Here is a 26713-nt window from a genome sequence, read left to right as displayed (position 1 = left end):
ACACTGCCGTCCTGAGGGAGGATATGAGGGAGGGCTGTGTGATCGGCAACTCTTACTTGCCAGGAGACTTGGGTTCGTTCCTGGCTCTGATGCCTTCTGTCAAGCTCCAGTGATGAAAATGTAGGCAAGGGAGGAATTCGTAATGGGAAGTCAGTCATGCCTTGCTAGGATTTTGGCAGCTGTTCATGACAGGTAGAGCAAGGCCCTAAACTTCCTTCCGCTCGTTTGCTGCTTTTGGCCTGAGCCACTTTCTTTTGTGAGCCTTTGTGTCTCCCATCATTAGCTCCATTTATTATTCATTGCCTCTGCCTAGTGGAGGGGAAGTGTGTCTGTGATCAGCGATCTCTTCAGACACTTGGTGTCCATTTCAATGAGCGAGTGGAACTTAGAATACTTTGAGAAGTTGGTGCTTTCATTGTAATGGTTTTCAGAGTGGACTATTTCTGTCCACTCACTCATTTGCTAGGAATTCGAAATCCTGCACCATCATTGTCTTATATACTCCTAACAACAGTCCTGTCATTAGCTCAGACTGGGAACACTGAGGATCAGAGTAGGATCCTGACTGGAATGCCACTTCCTCCAGGAAGCTGTTATCACATTACTCTGGATTCCTGACTTCATAGCAGGTGCCATCGTCCAACTTTCTGTGTCCATGCCTGTGTGTGATGTATTCTTGTTGCTGTTCTTCCTTTACCTGAGCTTCACCAGAGCCAGGAGCCACATAGGTCTTGTTTGCATTCCTCAGGGCTTATAAAGTGTGCTGGTAGAGCCGCAGCCCACCTGCCCGCAGCCCCCACCTGCCCGCAGCCCCACCTGCCCGCAGCCCCACCTGCCCGCAGCCCCCACCTGCCCGCAGCCCCACCTGCCCGCAGCCCCCACCTGCCCGCAGCCCCCACCTGCCCGACATCTTTACTTGGTGTGAGTGCCTGTAAGGAACCAGGGATCCATGGCTTCCACCTCTGTAGATCAGTCATGTTGCTGTCTGGGAGGAGAAAAGGGAATCTTAACATTCTTGTTGGGTGTTAGAAAGCATGTAAGCGGTCTGGAGAGGGGCCTGGGTAAAGGATTATAGCTCTCATATCCTTGCCATTTATTAAATTTATTATTTATTTATTTATGGCTATTTGCATAGCCAGTGGCATGCTTTAACCATTAAGTTAGAGAATTGGAAGTACAATGTGTATTGTGCTTAAATGAAACATAGATTATGGGATAGCATAGTCTAGTCTTTTCCTAAGGAAAAGTGTTCTTTGAGTATTTTTAGACGTAAGTAAAATTTTAAGCATGCACTCTTCAACTGCACCTTCCTTCGCCCACCTTCCCCTTAATGTTAGTATTTCACATGATACAGTGATCAAAAGCCAAGAGACTCATGTTGGCACAGAGCTGCTCAGTCGACTCTGTTTGCATTTCACTGGCTTCCTTATATTTCCTCGTCTGTGATCCAGTCCAGGGTCGTCGTGTCCCATAGTTGGCATCTCTCTGTATCTGGCCTCAGACTTGTAAGCTTCCCTTGTTTTTATGACCTTATGTTTTTTTCTTTTTCGTTTATTATTGGGATTAAACTTTTTTTTTTTTGAGAATTTCACATGCAAGTACATTAGAATGATCTTCAATTGGTTTTAGTGATTTTTTATGATTAACTTGAATTAATGCATTTTGGCAAGAGCATCACATACATGACTTTGTGCTTTTTTTATTTTTTATTTTATTTTTTATTTTATTTATTTATTTATTTTTTTTTAGATTTATTTATTAATGTATACAGTGTTTTGTCTGCCTGTATGTCTGCAGGCCAGAAGAGGGCACCAGATCTCATTACAGATGGTTGTGAGCCACCATGTGGTTGCTGGGAATTGAACTCAGGACCTCTGGAAGAGCAGTCAGTGCTCTTAACCTTTGAGCCATCTCTCCAGCCCCCGATTTTGTGCTTTTTTTGTGGTGTATGTGAAGTCTGTATATCAATAGGTCTTATTACTGATAATGCTGACTTTGATTACCTGGTTAGCATGTCCTCTATTTGGTCCCTGCACTGGTAATTTTTTTTTCTTCTTCTTTGTAATTAATAAATATCTTGAGAGAGATACTTCTGCGTGAAAGTATTGTGATCAGTTCACTTCAGAATTCCACCTGCTTCCCACAAAGGAATGCATCTCAGGTCTCCTAATAAAATTGTTGTGACTGGAAGGTTCATTTATGGCAGTTTCTCTCTCCTCAGTGGAGAAGGGTTTTCATGTTGTTTGAAATGAAGGTCTTTAGAGTTTTGGAAGGCTGCTGTTGATTGTTCAGAAGTCTGCTTCCAACAGGTCTTCAGCAAAGCATTTCCCAGTTCAGTGCACACTGCTGTTTTCCACTCTTGACTACATTAAAAAAACAAAAAACCAAAAAACTATGTCTGTTAACCAGTTTAATGATCCGCGTCCTGAAAAACCCAAGTGTAGTGAAATTATTGTCTAGAGAAGTTGTAAAACTCAAACTTTGAGTGTGAGAGAGTGCCACAGTTATTGTTGTCTAGTGCATATCAGTTCTCTTCCACCCACCACCCCCATGGAAGCTGGGGCTGAGTTGCTTTGGGGAGTGAAAGATCCCCAGAGGACCGAGAAACTCAGAAAGAGAATTATGAAGTCTTCAGAGTTCAGAGCCCACCACAGGGTGCTGCTCTCCTGAGCTTGCTTCTCCCGACCCTCTTGGCCCTGTGAGATTTTCCCGCAATGCCCCTGCTGATTCTCATTTTCAGAATCTCAGGGATTCTGTTTGTCAGTTCTGCCTGGGGCACAGGTAAATGACTCCATAAGCTCCCTGTGAAGGGGCCTTGAAGTCTCTCAGGAAACTTCTAAGAGAAAGTGATTCAAGATGATGACGACTAGCTTCAAAGTAAAAAATGCTGTCGAGATAAACCCTTGAAAAGTAGATTCTGGGCTGTGAGAAGGCTCTGCCGTTAAAGGCACTTGCCACCAAGTCTGACTGAGGTGGATCTCTGGGACCCACAGGTAGTGGGAGAGAAGTGACTCACAAGTTCTCCTTGATCTACACATGCTTATGGTAGCTGTGCATGCATCCACATGCATGAATACATTTATACACACTGAAATGTTAGAAAAGAGAATAGTTGATTCTGGTCTGTTTTTCCCCCTTTTCTAAAGATTTTATCTTCATGTGAGTTATTATTGACTTGATCAAATAGGACAATTGGGAGACTATTGTTAGTAGGTATGGTTGGTTCCCATACAAAATGACTTAAATAATGTGCTTTTCTTTTCTTTATTTTTTAAAAAATATTTTTAACTCTTCATGTTGAAATACTGCAAAAATAGCAGAGTTTTTATGTATGATTCATAATGCCATAGCACTAGGGTTTACAATTGGAAAGTAATATTATAGTATTGGTGATAGGAGCACTTTGTTTAGATTTCCTAGGTTGCTCAGGTAAGACCTTTACTTTGTCCAGGATCTAGTCCAAGATCCTACGTTACATTTGGTTATCATGTAAAACATTGTTCCCTGTTGTTTTCCCAACTTTGCTTTCCCTGGCATATGTGACGACTAAAGATGGATGACATTCCTCAGCAATGGCCCTGTCCATTGTATAGATTGGGGACTGCCCTTCCTTTAATGTTGTGGTTCTCAACCTTCCTAATGTTGTGACCCTTTAATACAGTTTCTTATGTTGTGGTGACCCCCAACCATAAAATTATTTTGTTGCTACTTCATAACTATAATTTTGCTACCGTTATAAATCGTAGGGTAAATATTTGAGATGCAGGCTATCCGGTATGCGACCCACAGATTTAGAACCACTGCTTTAATGGAATGTAGATATGGGCTTTCAGCTGTCAATACCTTTTTTAACTAACTGGTTCCATGTATCAATAAGAAGTGGGGATTGAAGGGAGGACTGGAGTTAAAACCAGCTGCAGAAGGGTAGTTCTCAGTGGTGTGTCCAAGGTTGGCTTTAGGCAGAATTAGTAATTACAATGTAGAGACCAAGCTCAGTGCCTTCAGGGGTCCTGCAAGCCTGGAGCAGTTCCTGTAGTTGTTTTTTTTAATATTCTTTGTTCTTTACTCTTGGGGGCCTGCCACCCAGCTCCCAAATAATCACACGGGGAGACTTACTGTTTCTTTTGAAAGCCCAGCCTTAGCTTGGGTTGTTTTTAGCCAGCTTTTCTTAACTTTGATTATCCCATCTGTCTCTTGCCTCTGGGCTTTTATCTTTCTCTATTCCAAATACCTTTCCTTATTTCTTACTCCATGGCTTGCTGTGTAGCTGGGTGGCTGGCCCTTGGTGTTCTCTCTCTTTCATCTTCTCTCCTCCTCCCTCTTCTCCTTCTATTTATTCTCACTGCCTGTCCTTTCTCCTACCTACACATTGGCCATTCAGTTTTTTGTTAGACCAATCAGGTGGTTTAGACAGGCAAAGTAACACAGCTTTACAGAGTTAAACAAATGCAACATAAAAGAATGCAACACATCTTTGCCTCATTAAATAAATATTTCACAGCATAAATGAATATAACACATCTTAAACTAATATTCCACCAGAAGTTCCCCATGAGAGGAGAAGCTGGCTGGAACAGAGTTCTTGCTTCACAGTTAAAAAAGTTGAGGGCCTTTTGTAACATTTGTTTCCACATTTGAATGTCTCCAGTATAAACACACTGATGTAAACAGGCCATTGCTGTGATTCCTGGTCAGCAGGTGTTTTTCTTCCGTTTTCTGGAGCCCCTACTCTTGGGGTCCTCAGTGTCATTCTGTGTAGCTGGTGGAAGGATATACAAGGTATGATAGGGTGGAGGAGGTACACCAACTTCAGAGCTGCTAGGGTGTAGAAAACACTAGCATTCACCTTCCTTTGGTGGGATCTGTTAACATGGCTATATCTGCATGCAGAGTGGGCAGGGACTGTAGTTACTGAGTGCAGATCACTTTCCATGTCAGTTCTACATTGTAAAAGGGACACTGTTTGTGTTCTCTGAATCCCGGGTCTAGAAGGATGGTGTTTCGCCATTCCTCACGATTCCATATGCTGGAGGCATCCCTTCTCCAGGTGTGCACATAGTACACTCCTTCCCTCCTCAGAGCTGTGTTCAGGTATCATTTCCTCGGTGTGAGCTTTCTCAGTTTACCTGTCAAAGGTACTAACCCCCATTCCTGGTGTTTTCTATCATCTTCTCTGCTTTTCCTCTTTGTGGCGCTTGTCATATTTGGCACCTTGCATATTTTCCTTAATGGTTTATTATCTGAATCCTCCAAGAGCAATGGAGCTGTTTCCAGCTTCTTGGATTAGAGTTCTTGTACCTGGCATATAAATAGATGTTCATATTTTGAATGGAACAGGGAGTCTGGGTTATTGAAATCTCTGAAATTTCAGATATTGGCAAGAATTATGCCTAAAACAAAGAAACAGACAGACTATAGTGAGTCCAAGCAGATCATCTCTCTGTGTATGATGCTATCTACCAGCTGCTACCTGGGTCCCAGGTGGAGGGCCTGCTGCCAGGGGTGGAAGCTGGAGACATGAGTTCGCATTGAAGCTTGGCCACTTGCTCATTTTACATTATTTCAGTTCTCTGAGCCTCAAGTCTTTCTTCTGAAATTCGAGTCTAATAGTCTGTTGCCTTCTTCCTTCTCTTCCAATATTACTATGGCAACTAAATGAGGCAGATGATGCATAAAAACATCCAGTTATGATAAGCTTGGCTAATGGATGGACTCGCATGTCAAATGTGCTCATTCCTGTTCTAGGTGCCAAGTGCCAAGTTGAAAAATCCCCAAAAGTTTCTGGAAGGAAGGGACTCTTGACTAGGATACTGTAAGATAGAAAGGTTCTGCCAAGAGAGAGTCTTACAGTCATTGGGTCTTTGCTGAGTGTCTTTGAGTACAGAGTTCTGGTTTAACCTGGTCTACAGAGCAAGTTTCAGGATAGCCAAGCTTAGGCAGTGAAAGACAGAAAGCTGACGAAGATGTAATTGAATGAGGCGGGCCATGTTTCAGCTCCAGCAAGCAGCAGAACTTGTCAACTTTGGCCATGTGGTTCTGGGTGTAGAGTTAAGGATAGAAGAAAGGAGTTACAGAATAAAGCTACTGAGGCCAGACATGTGTCAGGGGTGTCCCTGAATGGAGGCCTAGAAAGACCATTGAGTGAAGCTATGAAGTTGAAGCCAGGATTGCCTTGAAGAACCCAAGATGTTAGAGATGCCAAAGCTGTGGGATACCTGCTGAAGAGAGCTGCTAACAGGGAGTGGAACCAGCCCAAGAGAAAGAAGTGTGTTGCAGTCAACAAAGCTGAATGGAGTTGGAGATGTGGAGAGTGTTTTGACATCAGACATGGAGATGCAGTTTGGAGTTTGCTCAGCTGGTTTTCCATCTTGCTTTGGTCCAGTATTTCCTTGCTATGCTCCCTTCCCCACATTTTGGAATGGTAATGTATAACGTAATGGAATTATATGTTCGAAGTATGTGATCTGCTTTTTGATTTTGACTTTTACTGGTGATTAAAGTTAAGAGATTGCATGAATCTTGGTGTGCATTGGTACTAACAAAATAATTCTGAGATTGGCTGCCCTTCTTGCTGACTATGAAAATGAACGGTTGAAGGAGGAAGAGTTGTCACCCTTTCCTGGAGCATTAAGTGCTACTTGGCTGTTTCTGATTTGATCTTAGCTTGGATTCTTTTGTTCTTGATTTTGAAGAATCTGAAGATTTTCTTGTCCTTTGCTTTTCTTTTGCCATCTTTCCCCTTCTTCCTTGACTTCTGCAAGGCAGCTGCCACTGATCAGTACCAGATGAAGCCCAGCTATTTTTTGTACCACATTCCTTAAGCCTTTGAAATATATTTGTAACTAGTGATTTGCTCAATTGATTGCTGGATTCATTGTTTTACACATTGCTGGGTGATGACAGGCGACTTCCTGGGCCAGCAGCTCTCAGTTTTGGTTTGGGGGCATCTCTAATGCTCTTATAATGTATTTAATGGGGTTGAGAGATGGCTCAGCAGTTAAAAGCACTATCTGCTCTTTCAGAGGTCCTGGGTTTGATTCCCAGCATTCACATGATAGCTCACAGCCATCTACAACTTCCATTCCAGGGAATCTGATGCCTCTTCTGGACTCTTCTGTGGACACCCATGCACACAAATTACGAATAAACTCATTAAAAATGATTATTGAAGATTCCAAAGAGCGTTCTCTTTTCTGGGCTGTTAGAATTTATATTTATCAAATTAGAAATTGAAATAAAAAATTTAAACACAGGAAATGTTAATGTGTGTTAACACATTTTGATTATCTACCAGAAATGTGTAAGAAAAAATAAAATAACACTCTGGCATCATTATGAAAATAAACTTAGCATTTCAGAGTTGTCCTGTGGTGGTGGTGGAGCTGGGTAGAGCCCTACCTTTTTTGTACTAGGTCCTGTAGTACTGTGGAAGCTTGTGGTGAAGTTGAGGACTCACTGAGATTTGGAACATCAGGGAAGGTATTTGGAGACAGAGCGCAGAGTCAAAATATAGATTGGCCATTGAGGATAATTATAGTAGGAGAAGGGAAAACTTGTGGGAGGGCCAGTGGCCTTGTTTATAGACATGAAAGAATTCATCATGGCTGTTAGCATTGTGCTCTATGGATGCTCCCAGAACTTTGATTTCTTTGTTTTATTTGCTTGTTTATCTTTATAAACACATGTGGCTGTTCTCATCTCTCCTCCGTTACTCAAGGAAGCGAAGGGCCTCTTTGTGTTGGAGGGCTTCCTATTTCAAGTACTGACTTGAGTCTGTCAAGCTTTGCAAATGTAAGCAGGGTGACCCTGAACCCTGAAGGAGGCTCTGTGGACGCTTCACTGCGCAGGAGAAAGCAGGTTGAATTAAAATTCACTAGTAGTCATCAGAGCTTGGAAAGGTGACACTTGAGAGGTGAGGACTTGCGTGACACAGAAGTGGAGAGCTGCTCATTTGATGTCATCCTCTTATCTCGAGATGAGACCTCTTCACCCCGACAGGGACTGGCTTTGCTTTGTGTGTTACCTCCTCCTTTGAAATGAGGTCCAATTAGAGGCCCAAGTGTGTCACTAGCCGCAACCCGAGACTTCGTCCCCTCACACTGCTGTCCTAGGGAGGGCCCTGCTCTGTCGGTTTTAAAGGCTTGTTAAGGGGAACCAGTGCTGAGGGATCCTCTTGCTTCAGAGAGCATTTATTTCCCTGATGAAGATATTGGGGAGCTTCTGTGTGTATACCTCAGTCTTCTGGCTCCACCACAGGCCATTTCTTTTACTTCTGCCTCTAGGAGGTGGCAGTGTATTTACTCTCAAGGAATCTGGGATAAACTGTGGAGCATTAAGAACCTGTTAAGAACCTGCTGCTGTTGTCTGGCATTCACAGTGCAGGTGTTAGTAACCTCATTCTGCAGAAGTTGCCCTCTGCAGGAGATTAGAAAGTGAGGAAATGGTTATCGAGTTAGAGGAATGAGAGTTAGGGTGATACAGGACACCCTGGAGAGGGAGAGGGAGGGAGAGAGCGAAAGTGGAATCTGGGGCATAAAGGAGAGAAGCGGGAGGGAGAGGGGAAGAGAGGAATTTATAGTGTGAATGAGAGAATGCACCTCCCTCTATCATTTGTGGCTACTTAATAAATCTTAAATGAGAAATTAGAAAACCCGATCCAGTCCTACAGAGTTTGTGCCAGACAGGTTACATTAAATTTTATTTTGTTTACAGCAGTTAATTTCTTCACATCAGCCCTCATCCTCATTGCTGTCTCTGCCCTCCAGGCTCTGTGATGGGAAAACCAACAGTGCACTCATGTGGTGGCTTGAGAAGATTGGGGACCATTCAGTGGGAGACATTTCCTTCTGAGATTGGCATCGTCCCAGCCTGTGTCTTGTGCCTGGCCTCTGCCATGCATCTGGGAGTGAGGCTGAGAGACTGGAGAGGGTTGAGTTAGACCTTGGGGAGGTGAGCATCCCTTCTGGGGAGCTAGCTCTCAACTGTATTCCCGTTGTCCTGTGAAACCCCTCTCCATGTTTCCAAAGGAACCTGAAACCCAGATTCTTGTGTCCAGTCTTCGGATCTTGAAATTGCAGTCACCAGTGGCAGCTTTTTTCGGCAGCAGCCGTCCCAGTCCAGGGATGACATTTTCAAACTTCAAATGCCGGCCCAACACTCTTCTCCTGTGATTTGTTTACACTCCCAGTGTACTTGGCCATTTCCCCTTATCCTTTCTTGTCGCACTTGGGTTGTCAGTGTTCGGGGGGTGTCTCTGAGCAGTTTTTCTTTGCTCATTGTCTTCTTGCTCATAAGCAGCTTTGAACTTCATGTAATACTTAGGCAAGCCACAAACCCCCAAAGATCTGGGGCCATAGGGACATCAGGAACCTGGGCCTCCTCCAGACCAGGCTCTGAACAGCAGATTACAGATTTCCCTCAGAGTGCTCACATCCTGTTAGCCTAGTCTGGGGGGCAGAGCAGTCCAGACTTGTCCCCAGCTTATAGCTGAACAGTTGCTAAAGCACTGGTTAGAGGGCCAGTACTTGGAGCTGACCTTTGACCTCACAGCCCTGCACCACCCTCGCGAAGTGTCCATTCTGTGAGGGTTCTGCCTGTGTACTTGGTTCTTTTCCTAGTCTCCCACCTGCCTTTCCTCTCACCCATTCGGTTTCTTGCAGGGCCCATTATAGTTTGGGTTCTCTCCTGTGACTGTTGGCTGAGGTACTTACTGATTGTCCTTCTGAGACTGTTAATAACCGAGTGGAGAAGCAAAAACACTGGGGCACTGGATCATAAGCTTCCCAGCCAGTGTTCCCTCCTCAGGGTCAGATTTAATAGGTGTGGGTGCAGCCTGGCCTTGGGTGTGGAAAGCCCCCTAGATAGTCCTGTGTACCACAGAGTTGGAGAACTGGGCAGGAGTCTTTGCTGGTGTTTGCCTTATTGGATGAGCACCAAGCATGGTATTTTCTGCATATGGTTCAGCCCAGGGTTGTGCTCAGTAGCCACAGGGCCCAGCTTGGGTGAGACCCTGACATTCGCTAGGTATGTGACAGCACTCGCTTTATTCCATTGCTGCTCTGGCCAGTGTTCTACTCGGGCCAGGTGTTGCCTTGTGTGAGCCATGAAGTCTGGAAGGAGCAAGGCCAGTAGAGAGCTGTTTTTATCAAGCAGGACCTGTTTGAGCTGGTTTCGGAGTGCAAAGACTTATCCTGGAAAGGAATTTCCTGGTGACCTGCTCTTGGGTATAAAAACATGATCATGTTTCTGTTTTTGGACCAACTTTGCTTTACTGACCAAGCCAAAAAAAATCCAAGCTCTCTTTGGTTCAGCTTCCCAGGCCTGGGGTGAGGTGAGACTCATCAGTCTCCAAGCTGACTTAGTTTTTATGGGTTGTCTATATGCCATGCTGAGTCACGTGGGCTCCTGAAGGGCACGAATCTTAGTATTATGCTTCTGACCCTCATAGAGCCTTGAAAAGGGGAAGCAAGTATTTGTCCATTGCTCTATTCCGGCTCCTGTGGCTTTCTAATTTAAGTGAGTGGCCTCAGGGCTTTGCCCTAGGAAGTGGCTGAGCACAAAGCCTACACCGCATAGCTTTCCCCTGGACAGTCAGCATGAAGACAGAATGGCCAGATGTAATTTCCAGTGTTTAAAAAGTGAAAGAATCTTGATGTTTCTGATAATCTTCTTATCAACTGTGGCCCCTAGTCTGCTGATGAAGACAGAGTTTCTCATACCTGGAACTTTTGAAGCTTTTCATAAATTAGCTATGTATCTTCATTTTTGTGATCTGGGCAGAAAATGTGGTAAAATATATTTTCTGCATTACCTCCATTTTAGCCCATTTAGGGAAAGGATTGGGAAATGTTGTGATGAAATAAATCTCCCTTCTGGCATGGGATCTCCCAGTGGGCAGGGCAGGCTGAACTTGGTTTTGTTTTGCTTACTAGTATATCTGTAGAACTTCAATTGGTATGGGCACACAGTAGTAAAGAAATATTTGTGGAGTAAATGGATGGATCTTGATTTCTTAATCAAAATGTTTGTCTAGTGTCTGCTTGGCCTTGTGATACCCAATTTATCTGTCACATCTCTTAGTAAAAAATTGTATGTTAGCATAGCACACTAGCCACACAATTGCTGTGCAGTTAGTATTGGTTAAGCAAATCCAACATGGAGATGAGAAATTTAAACCTCAGCTAAGTTAGGTAGTATGCCCAGAGTCCCAAAGCTGTCAGGAGTCAAGATTTCAACCCAGTCCCGTCCCCTTGCCCCACCATGGTTAAGCAATTTTTGCTTGGCGATGCGGATAGTAGGTGCTCTGCTCAAAAGAAGAATCACAAGAAGCCAGGGTTGCACCTTACTCCACTGCGACTGGAAGTATAAAGTCTTGGGTGAAAAGTCCAGCAGTTAAGTTTGAACTTCTATCACTGCCCCTCCCGTCAGTAGTATATTTGGTTGATGGTGTCGTAAAAGGGATCAGTTGTCTTTCCACAGGTCAGCCACTGTATCCCCCACAAAAAGAAACTTTCATTGAGACCATTTTTCTGGAATATGGATATTCTGAAGAGGGTTATAGTAGTAGAACAGATGAAAGTGCATAGGATTTCTTTCCGTGTGTCTCATGGTGCTGCCACTGTATACGGGGACCTTTGGGATATAGTTACTTATGTTTGAACGCAAGAAAACAGGGAAAGCATTGAAGATGTTTGTAAGCTGCCGGTGGGCAGTAATTGTGTTCCACCTCTTTTCAGTTCTCTCTTTGTGAAGGAGTTTGTTGGTTGTGTAGTTTGGGAAAACATGCCAAAGTCAAGTGGGCAGATGCACTTCCTTGTCTTCTCCCCCTTTTGATATCTTATCTCTTTTGAGGCTCTGTCTCACGTAGCTCAGGCTGGCCTCCAACTGACTATGCAGCAGAGGATGACCTTGAACTCCTGGCCCTCCTCCCTATAGTCTCACAAATGCCAAGATTGTAGGCTTGTCTCTTCACACTTTGTCTTAGGATTTTATTGCTGTGAAGAGACACCATGACCAGGTCAACTCTTATAAAGGAAAACATTTAATTGGGGGTGACTTACAGTTTAGAGGTTTAGTCCCACCATCATCATGGTGGGAAACATGGCAGTGTTCCGGCATACAAGGTGCTGGAGAGGTAGATGAGAGTTCTACATCTTGATCTCAGGCATCAGGAAGAGACTATCAGACACATTAGGTCTGGCTTGAGCTTCTGAGATCTTAAAGCCCACCCCCAGTGACACACTTTCTCTAACAAGGCCACACCTACTCCAACAAGGCCACACTTCTTAATGCCATTTCCTATGAGCCTATGGGGCCATTTTCATTCAAACCACCACACACTGCTTAGACTTTGTTGTTTGTCATCTTTCCTGTGACTCCAGAGGAGATGGGAGGGTCCTTGTGTTTGGTTCTAGTGTCAGGGTCACAATGCTGATCTCTGGGAAGAAGATGAACTTTACTCCTCCTTGGAGTGACTGTCTGCCAAGTTAACTGATATTTTTTGGGGAAATGCATCTGCAGCTAACAGTTTAAAATGAATACTGAGGTAGGAACTGAGCTCTCACATTTGAGTGCAAGATTAATATCTTGTTTTCAGTTACTTTCGTCATCCATTCTTTCATTCCACTGCAGTTTCCCTCTGTCTCTGGGGATACTTCCTAGACCCTCCTGGCTGATTTCTGAGATGGAAGGTGGAAGCAATCCTGTGTATGCTGTGTCTTTTTCTATACACGTCATAAAGCTTAACTTAAGTAGGCCCAATAAGAAATTCAAAGCAGCAACTGATAATACAAAATAATGAAGTTATGACACACCCTAGTAAAAGTCATGCAAATACAATCTTCCCTGTTGAAAGAGATAAGACAAAGAGCAACGCAGTCTGAGTTAGCAAGAAGATTCAGATAAAGGATTGTTACTGTGGGCACACTCATTCATCCAGATTTTTGTGCTGTATGAGGACAGTGCTAGGTATTGTGAAGTATATAAAAAGTTGGGCATCTCTCACTCCAGGAAGCTTCAAGCAGATGGGGAAGACAAACAGGTAGTCACTCCACAATCAACAGGTCTAATTAACAAGTCTGTTATATGCTGTGGCACATTCTAGAACCATACATGGAAGATACTGGCTGGGGAAGGCAAGTTGTGTACAAGAAAGTGTCCTGAGAGGAAACATTTAATGGGCTTTGCAGGGTAAGTTAGCTGGAAGAGAGGTCCTTCCAGGCTGAAGGACCAGTGTGAGCAAGATCAGTGGTGATCCTTGCTAGCCCTGTCCGTCTTATAGGACAGCTTGGAATCGGGGCAGCTGGATATTTCTGGCTGTACAGTGAGAGGCTTGTTGGGTTTTCTGGGTCCTGTCTAGTGCCTGATACACGTATGGGAGGGCTTGTGCCCACTGTGTGTGCAGGAATTCACATTCACATAGCTCCTACCTTCTGGGAGGTGTGTGCATGGCTCAGACTAGGGCTGTTAGCTTTACTGTCAGAAGTCCTGGACTTCTTTGTTTCTAGAATTGGTTGGTCTTAATGCTTTGGGCTGCATTAAGATAGAGTGAGATTCCTGTCTAGTATATAGCTTAGCCAAGAAGTCACCAAGGAGCAGATAGGCTTTGTAGAGTCTTGCTTTTTCTTAGGGTCATCAAGGAAGATATCGCAAGTCAGCCAGGGCAGTGTGTCCCAAAGCAGGTGGGCCATCAGACTCTCCTAACTGGTTTGTTAATTAGATAGCCTCCTGGGTCTCTGAGCAGGAAAGACCCATTTGTTGGTCTGGGTTGCATTGTGCAGCTGAGTGTGGTCAGGCCCAGGACACTGCAGATTGGACCCTTTGGCCATAAACTGTCTCTGGCTCTGCCTGACCCTCAGCCATGTTCTGTGGAGACATTTGCTCACCTATGAGTCACCTCTTAGATAGTTCTCTGTGGCCTCCTTGTCTCCCTGTGCCTCTTTTCTGTCAGTTCCACACCAAGACACCTAGTTGTATTTCTTTATGCACTTACCATTATCTAAAATGAAATTGAAAATGATTTTTTTCCCTAAAATACATGATTTGCTACTCTCTCCTTACACCAAGAGTTCTCCGCATGTGAGGACACTAAATATTTGTGGAATGAATGACTATATGAATTTCTCTACAGGTTTATGTGGCCTCTTTCTGCTCCTCTGCAGTGAGGATCTTGTACATCTTAAGAAGGCCCAGTTTGTACTAAGACAATTCAGTTGGGCTGCTCTTTCTACTGAAATGTGTGGGTGTGTGGAGGGTGGTTGACAAACAGAAACCTGTCTGCATCCTTGCTCCGTGACCCCAGCTCAGACCTGTCCACTGGGGCGTCTGAGTGTTTTCTGTGCCCGCATGTGTTCACTGTCGTGTTCTGAAGGGAGCTGGCTTGGGGAGCGCTGTGCTTGATGTCCATACTCATTCTTCTTTGCAAGACCCAGCTCTGCCAACTTCTTGAATCAGGGAGTCTCCCTGCCATGTACCTGTCCTCAGTGCCACTCTGAGGGGCCACTGTAGTCCTGCAGCTACACATGGGGAAGGCCCAGGCTATGCTTAGGTCTCTGTTGCATCCCACTTCTTCTAGTGCACTGATGAATAGATGTATACTAGCATCCCTCACACTGGCTGCTTTTCTGGGATCCCAACATGTTACCTATAACAGCTGTTCTTTAGCTTAATTGTGAGTTTTTGATACCATCCCTAAGTCGGGCAGGTGTTAAAAGTCTCAATCTTAACAGCCATGCCTGCTGCAGTACAGAGAGAGCTCTTACTGTCTGTGAAGTCCAGGGTGCTGGGATAGTGACTTGGTCTTTCACTCTGCATGGGGTGCCTTCAGGGACTGGATGGGAGGTGCTGCCTCTTTCTCATGTCTGCCATCTGAGGCTGGCATTAGGTCATGGCACTGTGACTTAGCTGACGATTGTGTGGGGAGGTGGATCCTGAGGATCAAAAAGGAATCAGGGTGATCACTGAAAATCCTACCGTGGAAGCTTTTCTCAGTAGTTTCTTTTTTATTTTAATTTTATTTATTTATTTATTTATTTATTTATTTATTTATTTATTTATTTATTTATTTTTGAGACAGAGTGTGAATATGTTGCCCAGGCTGACCTCCAGTTCACATCTTCCTGCCTCAGCCTCCTGTGTTCTTGGACTACAGGTATGCATTACTACACTGGGCTTGGTCTGATTTCATGTAGAGCAAGTAAGAGCCGTCAGCAGTTCCTAACTGTGCACTGATTTCTTTTATTTATTTATTTTCTAAGTGTTCAGAATCAGCCAGAAAGGTGGGAGCAGCCTAAGAAGAGGGAGCTGCAGGGAGACTGACTCAAGATCCCAGAGTTTAGTTCTAGATTTTGACGTCAGAGATAGGTGCTCACCTATCTTCCTGTCTTGGGCTTTAGTTGGGCAAAGGAGTCTGTGTGCAGAGCCTGAGGAGTGCAGTCTCCTGGGTGAGCCTGTGCTGTGTGAGTTAGGGGGAGTTTTTAGGGCAGTTATACTTGGAAGCTGTTTGGTTATCTGAAAGTCAACATGACTGGACAACTGTAGTTGGTTCTTTTACTCATTTTACTCTTTGCTCTTTGGGGGGCCCACCACTCAGCTCCCAAATAAATAAGCTCCCAGAGGCTTATTCTTATTTATGAATGCCTGGCCCTAGCCACCTTTCTTAAATTATCCCGTCTATCTTCTGGCTCTGGGCTTTTATCTTTCTCTATTTCTGCATACCTTTCTTTACTTCTTTCTCCATGGCTTGCTCTGAAGCTGGGTGGCTAGCTCCTGGAGTCTTCCTCTCCTCCTCTTTCTCGCTCCTCGATTTCCTCTTCCCAGATTTCTCATCCTATTTATTCTCTCTGCCTGCCAGCCCTGCTTATCCTTTCTCCTGCCTTGCTATTGACTGTTCAGCTTCTTATTAGACCATCAGGTGTTTTAGACAGGCACAGTAACACAGATTCACAGAGTTTAACAAATGCAACATAAAAGAATGCAACACATCTTTGCATCATTAAACAAATATTCCACAGCATAAATGAATGTAACACATCTTTAACTAATATTCAAGAACAGACAACCCATGTTTTATTTGGAGCTCTCATTTATAAGGGAAAAGAAGTACAGCTGGGTAAAGGCAGGTGACTGAGTGGCTGGGTGAGAAACCAGGAGTGCATCTCGAGAGCAGAAGGGTATTAGCTTTGATTCTTGGGTGTCATTTTGCCTGGTGGAAGCACACAAGGGTGGAGAGGGGCAGAGGCCGATCTAGACTGCACCAGAGGGTTAGCCAGGGCACAGGGACATGTGGATTGTAAGGCCAGCCCTTGGCCTCTGTGTGGCAGGGTGCCAGGAGAGGAGGCTGAGTCAGTCATGGACTTGTCCAGAAGCAGGAGGAAGCACACAGTGTTTCGAAGCAGTGTCTTTTAATTAACTACATTGATTTTAATTATAGAAGTCATATCAAATCATGCTAACACAGTTCCACCAGTGAAATGTTTAAGTTCATTTTTTTTTGTCCCCTAAGGCCCTGCTCATGCTCTCTGCAAAGGCCCCAGGCAAACAGCTTCCTGCTTATTCTCCCAGAAAATCTTTGTGCATCTGGAAGCATAGCTGTACGTATTCTTTTTGCTCTGTGAACTGCAAGTGTGGTAGCCACTGGCAAACTGTTTCTACCACAGTGTCCCTTGGCCTTCTTTCCTATACATTGCAAATGGAGCTTATATATTAAAATACACTTTTTAATTGTTTCTGTTGAGTATCCTGCAACTAAAATGAAGGCAGTGAAATGTTGGTTTATAGTGTGAGACTTGGCCAGGTGAAACAGGAGGTTTCATTTTGCTTCAGAATAAACTAGTAAGAATTGACCAAGGGAGGGGCTCATTTTGGAGGGTCCAGCTTCCTTCTGTCTGGCTGTGTTATGGAGTGGCCAAATAATTTTAGCAGAATGGTTGGAATCAGTTTGAATTCCAGGATAATTTAAAAACATTAAAAAATATATCTGGATTGCCATTGCTATTTTTTCCTTTAGTAGTTAGCATTTTCCTACTCATCTGAGAGCTGGCATCTTTACCTGTTTCCTTGACTGGATCTTTTGAGAGCCCGTTCCTTTCTTGCCTCGCCCCTCCAGTATTGATCTATAACTCAGCTTACTTGCTCTAGCTGGCTCATTTGTAACATCATAAGATCTAGTTTCCAGACCTTTCAGATAAATTACTTATTTATATGAAGGGGCTGTAATTGACTTTTCAGTAGAGAAACCCAATTCACCAGAGTGGCTGGGGAGAGACATAGTTCATTTTGCTCTATTATCAAATCAATGTTCAAGTGATATTTTAGGATTATTTATTTTCCTCAATATAAGAAAAATGTCAAGATTTATTTTCCATGTTTCTTAAATGTCAAAGGAAATTGACCCAAGGCTGGAGAACTCTCTGTGCCTGGTCTTTGGCAGTGCTGGGTAAGAAGCAAGAGACCAAGCTCTTGGTTCAGATTGTAAATTGTGCTTTTGTGCCTGGTATACCTACTTGGTGTGGGTGTGTGGGAAGCTGGGTCCTTGCTTCTCTGGGCTAGCCTGGGAGATCACTTCAGCAGAGAGAGATGAGGCCTGTGGGAGTGAGGTGAGCCAAGGAGGTATAGGAAGGTTTGTGGTGATACTGTGTTCCCCAAAATATTGTGCACCCTAATAAAATTATCTGGGGTCAGAGAACAGAACAGCCACTAGATATAGAGGCCAGAAAATGGTGGTGCGCGCACACACCTTTAATCCTACCATTCTAAAGGCAGAAATCCCTCTGGATCTCTGTGAGTTCAAAGCCACAGCCAGGCATGGTGACACATGCCTTTAATTCCAGGAAGTGATAGCAGGAAGCAGAAAGGTATATAAAGCGTGAGAACCAGGGACTAGAGACTGGTTAAGCTTTTAGGTTTTTGAGCAGCAGTTCAGCTGAGATCCATTTGGATGAGGACTCAGAGGCTTCCAGTCTGAGGAAACAAGATCAGCTGAGAAGATGGCAAGGCGAGGTTAGCTGTGGCCTGTTCTGTCTCTCTGATCTTTCAGCGTTCACCCCAATACCTGCCTCTGGGTTTGTTCTTATTAATAAGACTTTCTAATAATTTGCGATACAAAGGTTGTTTCTAAAAGTTGAATAGGAAGAGCTGGTTAGACTAGACCCTAGACAGGCTTTGTGTGAGTAGTGAGAATGTGTCAGTCCAGTGTAAAGACAAGACTCAAGAACAATGTGGGGTGAGAGGAACCAGAGTAGACAGAGGGTGGATCACTGAGTAGGGGTGGTGGGATGCCAGATTAGGTGTAGGGGGCATCACTGAGTAGGGGTGGTGGAATGCCAGATTAGGTGGAGGGGGGATCACTGAGTAGGGGTGGTGGGATGCTAGAGTAGGTGGAGGATGGGCATCACTGAATAGGCTATTTTGAGAGCTGTTCATACAGTAATTCAGTCACCTAACCCAGCAGATAGAACAACTGTTTCTGGTGGCATCTGAACTGCAGGCCCTGGAGGAGTATGTGAACTCGGACAGTGGGACTTGTTCTTAAGGAGCTCACTGTCTACTGACAAGGACAGGCAGAAGGCAGCTTAGGAGAGGACAAGGCAAAGGGCTCCGGGAAGCTGTATGTATGTGTATGTGACAGCCCATCTGGAGGCATGGCTGGGGCTGGCCAAGGGGAAGGGACATAGAACTGGAATGGCAGTATGAGTTGGGGCAGAGCATGGAGGGCTTTGTGTAGCACTGATAGTTGGACTTTGTCCTGTAGCCTTTGAGAAATCCCAAAGGTGTTTAAAGTTAGGTGCTTCATGGTGAGATGGCCTTTTAGAAGGCATTCTGGAAGCAGAGAGTGATGTGTACATGGGAACGGACTTGATTGGAGGCAGAGAGCAGTAGGAGGGCCTGAGTTTGAACAGTGGCAATGGAGTAGGGAGATGAGGCCAAGGTCAGTAGGTGGTGAGTACACAGGACTTACTAACTAATTGTTGGGTTGAAGAATTGGGGTATGGGGCTGGAGAGATGGCTCAGAGGTTAAGAGCACCCGACTGCTCTTCCAGAGGTCCTGAGTTCAATTCCTAGCAACCACATGGTGGCTCACAACCATCTGTAATGAGATCTGGCGCCCTCTTCTGGCCTGCAGCCATATATGCAGGCAGAATACTGTATACATAATGAATAAATAAATAAATCTTAAAAAAAAAAAAGAATTGGGGTAAGATGGATTTTCACATGGACCATGAGGAATCATGACACTTAAGGCTCTGGGGGTGAAGAAAGGACCATGAGCAAAAGCCACCATCTCCAGTAGGTAATGGGCGTGGAGCATGGCTGCCCAGGGAGGTGTGGGATACAAAGGCACTGGATACCTCCTCTTCCTACTTTAAATCTTGGAAATAACTGTGAGTGTGACAGCCCCCTGGCATGTGTATGGAATGCAGACAGCGGTGGGGTGGGTCAGCATTGGTGGCTCCAGCAAGCATGGAGAGCTGGGTTACTGAGCTTTCTACGGGTATTTTCGGTCACTCACATGAGATTTGGGAGGCAGTGCAGGTGCAGAATTTGCTAGAAGCTGGTGGTTTGCAGGGACCTGGGAGTGAGGAAACCTGGCTGTTATACTCAGATGGCTTCTTAGGTTAAGATTGTGCCATTCCTGTGTTTTTGGTTAGAAGTCTCTGTACACTTAGAGCAGAGGGTTAGCTGGCCCATTTCCTTACATTCTGCCGTGCAGTTTTAAAAATAAAATTTTATTAACTATGTTCCAATGAGTATATGGGCAACCCAATTTGGACTTGGTGTAATTTTTTTTTGGGTGGGGGGCGGTGCAAGGGTGGGAGGGTGGACCTGGAAGGAATAGGAAGTGAGTGTGATCAGGTACATTGTATGACATTCCCAAATAATTAATAAAAATTTATGTTGTGGGGGGAGTAAAGTCAAAGAACAAAGTAAATGACTCTGTAATAAGCAGATGGGTTTTTTTTGTTTGTTTGTTTTTGTTTTTTCAGGAGCTTATTTCTTAAGGGTAAATGTAAGAGCAGAATAACAAGATCCCTTATAGACTGATGCCAGCTCTGCCTTTCCCAGGCTTCACTGCTCGTCAGAGTCATGCATAGGCTGCTGAGTCAACAGTGCCCCATTCCATGGGTCTGAAATAGTGCTTCACACTCCTCACTTTACATTCCTCAGGGCTTCCTGAGCTGCTGGTTTCCAGGCACGTTTTCAATAGCCTGAGTTGGACCGTGGGGTGGGTGTTGTGGTGTTCTTGTCTTTTGGGGAGATAAGTTCTTTGAGATGAGCTCTGGACTCTGGAAGAACAAAGCTGTGCACATTCCCTGTGCCCCTCTCACCTCCACTCCCCAACTAGGGTAATCTCTGGTATCTCTGAAGTCTCTGCTAGGCTCTCCATCAGTGGTTAGATTCGAGAAACGCCGTTAGAAAGATGCTTATTTTATGTCTCAGTCTTTCAGGGGCACCTGTTAGTGCTCTTGAAGGGTAGGTTCTAGGTGTTTATTCACAACTGAGAAGTGCTGCTGAGATACTTAATGAGTTAGAAGTGAGCATGTAAGAGGACCTTGTACAGTTTAGCTGCTTCAGAGGATCTGAGATGGGGATCCAGGAATGCTGGGCTTGAGGCAGGGGTGGTAGGCAGAGTATGAAAAACACTTTCAAAGGCAAGGGCTGAAGAGAAGTGTGAAGCTGCCGCGCAGTGTCTGATATTCCCAGAGAGCATATCGTTTTGTTCACCTGAGGTATGTATTGGTAGTAGTTGTTTTAAGACTCAAAATTCAGGCATGGAGGGTTATTGAGTGAGAAAGAGCCCCTGTGGAATCGGCAGGTACCGAGATGGTGTAGTCTGCAGTGCAGATACATGTAGCCTGAACAGCCCTTGCTGGGCTGGGCATGCTCTTCATGGTCAAACGCTCAGAAAGTGTGATTTGAGGAGCCATTTGTTTTAGGGTCATATGAACATGGAATGGCCTAAGGTAAGTTCCAAGAACTAGTGGCAGGCAATGGAAGTCTTCTTAAGACTGGCTTGGAAATGCTAGGCCTGGTTCTGGGAATCCACTACAGACCTAATGGTGTTTACTGCAACATAATTTTTGGGGTTATTGTTCATGGATATTCTTTAATCCAGAGATGGCCAGGAGGTTACCCTCAGCTAGTTCTGTGCCATCAGATTAATGTAAATCCCAGATAATTTACTTATAATTATTTCAGTGTGTGTTATTTTCAATGGTAAGATATTTTAAAGTCACTATGGTGCTTTTTATCACACCTAAAACAGTAGTTATAATCCCTGAATATCAAAGTCTACTCATTGTCAGTATTTCTTTACGTGTGTGTGTGTATGTGTGTGTGTGTGTGTGTGTGTGTGTGTGTACATGTGTGCATTTTTGTGTGGAGACCAGAAGTTGACACCAGTTATCTTCCTCAGTTACTCCTTGTGTTTTAAGACAGCTCTCTTATTGAGCCCTGAACTCACTGATTCCACCAAACTTGCTGGCCAGCAAGTCCAAGGATCCTCCTGTTTTCTCCTCTCAGTCCTGGGATTATAGGAATGCTCTGTCTACCTGGCCTTTTGCACGAGTTCCAGGGATCTGAACCAAGGCTTTCATGCTCGTGCAACAAGCACCTTGAGTTGTCTCCTAGATCCAGTGTGTTACAACTTTTAGCAATTTTTTTTTTCTGTGTAGAGTGAGGTCCAAGTGGCTAACACATCTTTAATATATGTTTTTAATATATGGGTTTCCTTCCTTCTGCTCTTCATTATCCATTACTGTTACAAGAAAGCAGTATCATCAGGTTCAACCTATAACAAGGGGAGGGGATCCCAGAAGTGTGAGCACTGGGGAGCATCCCAAGTTGTTTGGGGACTTGCCTTCCCACAGTCCTTGCAATCTTAGTGGACCTGCTTTCTTGAGTTTGAAGGGTTAGGTATTAATTTCTTTAAGAAGCCTTGAGTTCTCTTAGTGGCAAATGGTGTTCAGAGGTTCTTCTCTGATCCTATGGTTCTAGATCTTCTCAGTAGACAGAACTAGGGTGTTGTGTATCCCTTTATCCGAAATGTTTGGGAACTAGATGGGTTTCATAATTCAGATTGTTTCAGACATTGGAATGTTAGCATCCACAGAGTGAAATAGCTTGTGACTTGGACCTGAGACTAATCGTGGGATTCACTTAAAGGTAGTTTAGTTACTATTTTCGTGTGCCTGTATTTTCACTGTGGCCTATCACACGAGGACACGTGTGGGATTGCAACTTGTGGCATCATGTCAGGGTTCATGAAGCTTTCTAGTTTGGAGTATTTTGGATTTTAGATTTTCAGATTAGGAATATGCAGTCTGTGGTTTTTCCTTCCTCTCCCTCTCCCTCTCCCCTCCTCTTCTTTCTTTAAATTTTGATAAAGTTCATGCTATTATTTCCATTCAGAAACCATACCTCATCTGTCCTGTGTTTGTGTCTATTTTTAATCTACTAAGTCTACTGGTAGTAGCTCTCCATGATACCAGCGTAAGTATTCATGAATTTTCTCACAGTACACAAATAAAAATCTCAGGATGACCACCAAAGATAACTGATTCTGTCACATTGCATAGTCAAACTCCTTCATACCTTATGGAAATGTTCTTCCACTGTGTGGTACAAAGTTTGATTCATTATTTTCAACCGCTTTTGAATTTTAGGTTGTTTAAGCAAATTTATTTTTGTATACATTAATATTCAGAGAAATCTAGCACTTGTTTTTGCTCTTTTTTCCATTTTTTCTTTCTCCATATGTAGCCTTTTGAAAAAGACTAAGATTACCCTTTTGTTTTCTACATATAAACAGTTTCATGCATATATATATATATATATATATATATATATATATATATATATATATTCTCTTTGGACTTGGGATGGGATTTTGTTCCTAAACCTGTTATAAGTTAAGAATTTAATAAATCAAATGCTTTGGGTACATTTAACGTACAGATACAGAGCCTTCCAGTTTGTTAACACAGTACAATGTGCAGTGTACACCATAAGGTATGTGCTGCTTCCCTTGTGAGTTCGAGGCCAGCTGGCATCCAAATCTTGCTGCTGCTGTCAGGCATCACTAGAGAGGACTGGATTGTGTATCACTAGCCTACGAAATGATAAAAATTCAGAATTCAAGTTAGGATTAATACTGAATGTGTATTACTTTATCTCCAGAGTATGAAGTACTAAAGACAGACCATGAAAGAGGAGGACTGCCTGCGTGCTTTTCTCTACCTTGCATTCTACTTAAATCACATGTCCTGGTGACATGCTGTAATGTTGTACAGAGATGCATGTCAGTCCTTTTTGATTGGCATAGCATTGTTTTGTATGGATAAACAATGTTTTTTTTCTTGTTGAGGCAGTGATCTCTCTGTGTAGCCCAGGCTGGCCTTGAATTCAGTCTTCATGCCTCAGCCTCCCGAGTTCTGGGATTACGGCCCTTGCCACCTAACATGTAGAGCTCTTCTAGAGAACTGTGCTCGTCAGAATTTCCCTGAGTTCCTGTTTACTGCTTTGAAAGAAGTGCAATTCCCAATGGATCTATCAAGATGGTGAGAGGAGGGCCAGAACCCTGGCTGCTCCTGGGAGCAGCTGCAGCTGTGACCTGACTTAGTCTCACCCAGGCTGGTACGGCCATCTTCTGCATGCTCAGCCCTTCATTTTGTGTTGCTGACTTGTCTTACAGTTAGAAACCCTTCAGATTTTGACAGCACATTTTTGTTAGTCATAGTTGCTGATGGTGGCATCTGTGTGATATATCTTCATGTTTATAGCCTTAGCAAGGATTTGGGAGCAGGACTAACTGGGATTACTTTTCAGATGTCATTTAAAATCAAAGACCCTTATGTGAAAAGCAGAAGAAACAGGTTTATTTCAAAATAATCTTTTGTCTCCTAACCCTTACTGTTTTTTGTTTTGTTTTTTAATGTTGCAGGGAAAAGGACCTGGAGGCCAAGTTTATCATTCAAATGGAGAAAAGCAAAACGACAATCACAAACTTAAAGGCAAGTGATGACAGCCCTGCTGTAGTTCTGAGAGCTCGACCCCTGCGCTCCGTGAGGGCGGTACCGATGAGTGAAGCACCTGACCGCCCTTCACCTCCGAGTTGACTGCACTAACTCAGTACGGTCAGCGGTGTCCGCTGCTCTCTGCTGAGGCTTGGTCCCGAAGCTGAAGCATTGACTGAGCCTGGTGCCTCTCCTGCCCTAGTTTCACCTGACCTGAAAGTCAGGTTCACGCTGTTTCCCTGGTCTGCGAGTTCCCACTGTGGACAAGAACCTGGCATTTCCACCCTATATTCTAGCCTGATAGTTGTTGCCTGTACTCTGTGAAGTGCTAGACAAGTTTTGACCCTGTATTTGTTTGTTTGAGACGGGATCTCAGGTAGCCTAGGGTGGCCTCAAACATGAATGAGTATGACCTTGAACTCCTGACTCTCCTGTCCCCATCTCCTCAGTGCTAGGTTTGTGTACATACACCAGCATACCTGGTTTATGCTGTGCTAGAGATCAAGCTCACGGCCTCATCATGCTAGGCAGACACTCTTAACAACTGAACTAGTACCCCAGTTTTTGTTTTGATTTTTTAATGAGAACCCATCATGTATTCTGATCCTTGATGATCTGACAACCGTTGTTTATTATTAGCTGAGAGGAATGAAAGCTTAAAAAAGAAACAATAAAACTACATTACTTTCTGGAAAAAATTAGATGAAAAAACTTCACAATCTTTCAAAATGGTAAATTCTTCCTTTTGCCTTTAAAATACACTATTTATTTCATTAGCACACTGGGTGAGGATCTTGAATGCTTCCCACTCAAGGAGGAAGCATGGTATAAAGGCAATATTAAAGACATCACATGCTTTCAGGGCTTAGCGCTCTTCAGTTTGGAGGTGTGGGTTTCTGAGGTCTGCTGCTCCATGGCCAAGTGTCTGAGCAGTAGATTTCTATTAATTCCTGGTCTTGGTTAGTGGATACTCTAATGTCACTTTCTGAGTAGTACAACTTGATCCCCAGACACAGGAATGGAAATAGTACTGTCTTCCCAGAGGCATGCTCTGGAGTGCTAGAATGCTTTCTTCCTGTACTTATCACAGTCTTCAGCGCAACAGGACTCTCTCTGGCCTACCCCAAGCCTTCTTTCTTTGGCCTTCCTCATCTTCTCAGGCTGCTTCAGTTCTGTTTACTCCTGCTTGCAGACCTTTCCTTTGCTTCATGCATGTGTGTGCTCACAGTACTTTGGCTGAGTCCTCTCTTGCATGTGCATTATAGAATCTATTTTCCTTGATTACTCTGTTGCTTTTTGTGTTTTATACACATTTCTTTCTATGATAATTGAGTAACTAGAATAGATGTCAAAATTTTTTCCTTTAAAATTTTATTTTTACTATAATATTTTACCAATTCTTTGAAATTTTTTTGCATACAGTATATTTTGATCATAGTCACCATTTACCCCTGTTTTTTCTAATACCTCTCAGATCCATTCCCTATCTTCCCAACTTCACAATCAGTCTATATATGTATGTATGTATTTTTGTATGTATTATCTATTTTTAAAGTATAGTCCACTGAGTTCAGTTTGTACTGCCTGTATAGTCATGGCTGTGCAACTATTGGACCATGGTTTACCTACCAGGGGCCACATTATTAAAGAAAACAGACTTTCCTTTCTCTAGCAGCCATCAACTCTTGGTAGCTCCTAAAGAGTCCCTCTTCCTCCTGTCTAGAATGTTGACAGGTTTGATCTTGCTCAGGTCTTATGCAGCCAGCCTAGCTGCTGTGAGTTCATGAGTGCAGTGGTCTGTCTATAAGACATTGTCTCATCTAGCCCCGCTCAACCTCTGGCTCTTAAAATCTTCCTGTGCTTTTTCTGTAATGGCCACTGCATCTTTTGGGGAGGGCATGTGGTATAGACATCCCATTTGTAGCTGAGCACTCCATAGATACCTTTTCTCTGTATGTTGACCAGCCGTGAGTTTCTTTGTTAACTACCATTCACTGATCAAAGAAACTTCTCTGAAAAGGTCTGAGAACCTCACCAGTCTGTGGATATAAAGATATAAATTTAGAAGGTAGTTTGATACTATGTACATATTTTAGCAAAAGTAATAGTAGCAGGTTTTAGCCCTTGGGCCTGTTACCACACCAACTTTGGGTCCGTGTCCAGATCTACCGTACCAGCCATGCGTCTTCTCCTGTGGAGTGGTCTTACTCCTGTTGGTGGTTGGTTACCTGCATAACACTTGTGCCACTAGTGTGCCCACGGGAAATGCTCGTATTTTTAATAGACTGTTGTTTCCATCGTTAATTTTTTAAAATTTGTTTTAAGAAAAGAAGTTGATTATTGAAAAGTATACTGTTCATTGAAGCTATTTAGCATTATGTGCAAGGTATAAGGTTTTGGGAATATATGGATGATATGGGGATTCAATTTAAGCTCAAAGCATGAAACGTAAGATGTATGCAAACATTTGTAATGGTCTCACAGTATGATATATCTTAGTGTTTTCATTTGGAAAAGAGGGGGAAATTATTTCTAGGTGGAATATTAGGGAAGCTTCATGGAAGAGGAGATATCTGACTTTGAGTTTTCAAGGGCCACCACATCACACAGCTCCGGAGGGCACTACTTTTGCCAGAATCAGTGTCCTGCACCCCTAAAGTTGTACAGTGTCCAGCTCTGGGGGGATGTCATAGAGGAAACAG

At 43.7% G+C, this 26713-nt stretch overlaps 1 protein-coding gene across 5 annotated transcripts in view; it reads left to right on the top strand.

Moving 5' to 3' along the window:
• Positions 1-26713, top strand: part of Kif16b (kinesin family member 16B) — a 282143-nt gene that overhangs the window by 10148 nt on the left and 245282 nt on the right. For all 5 annotated transcript variants that reach the window (XM_028884430.2, XM_037205261.1, XM_028884429.2 and 2 more), the window contains exon 2: positions 23939-24008. In XM_028884430.2, the coding sequence (XP_028740263.1) occupies positions 23939-24008 (70 nt within the window). The remainder of the gene's footprint in view (positions 1-23938; positions 24009-26713) is intronic.

The sequence above is a fragment of the Peromyscus leucopus genome, chromosome 4 (genome assembly GCF_004664715.2).
Source record: "Peromyscus leucopus breed LL Stock chromosome 4, UCI_PerLeu_2.1, whole genome shotgun sequence".
Taxonomy (NCBI): Eukaryota; Metazoa; Chordata; class Mammalia; order Rodentia; family Cricetidae; genus Peromyscus; species Peromyscus leucopus.
Note: the sequence above shows the minus strand (reverse complement) of the source record. Positions and strands in the feature narration are given on the sequence as shown.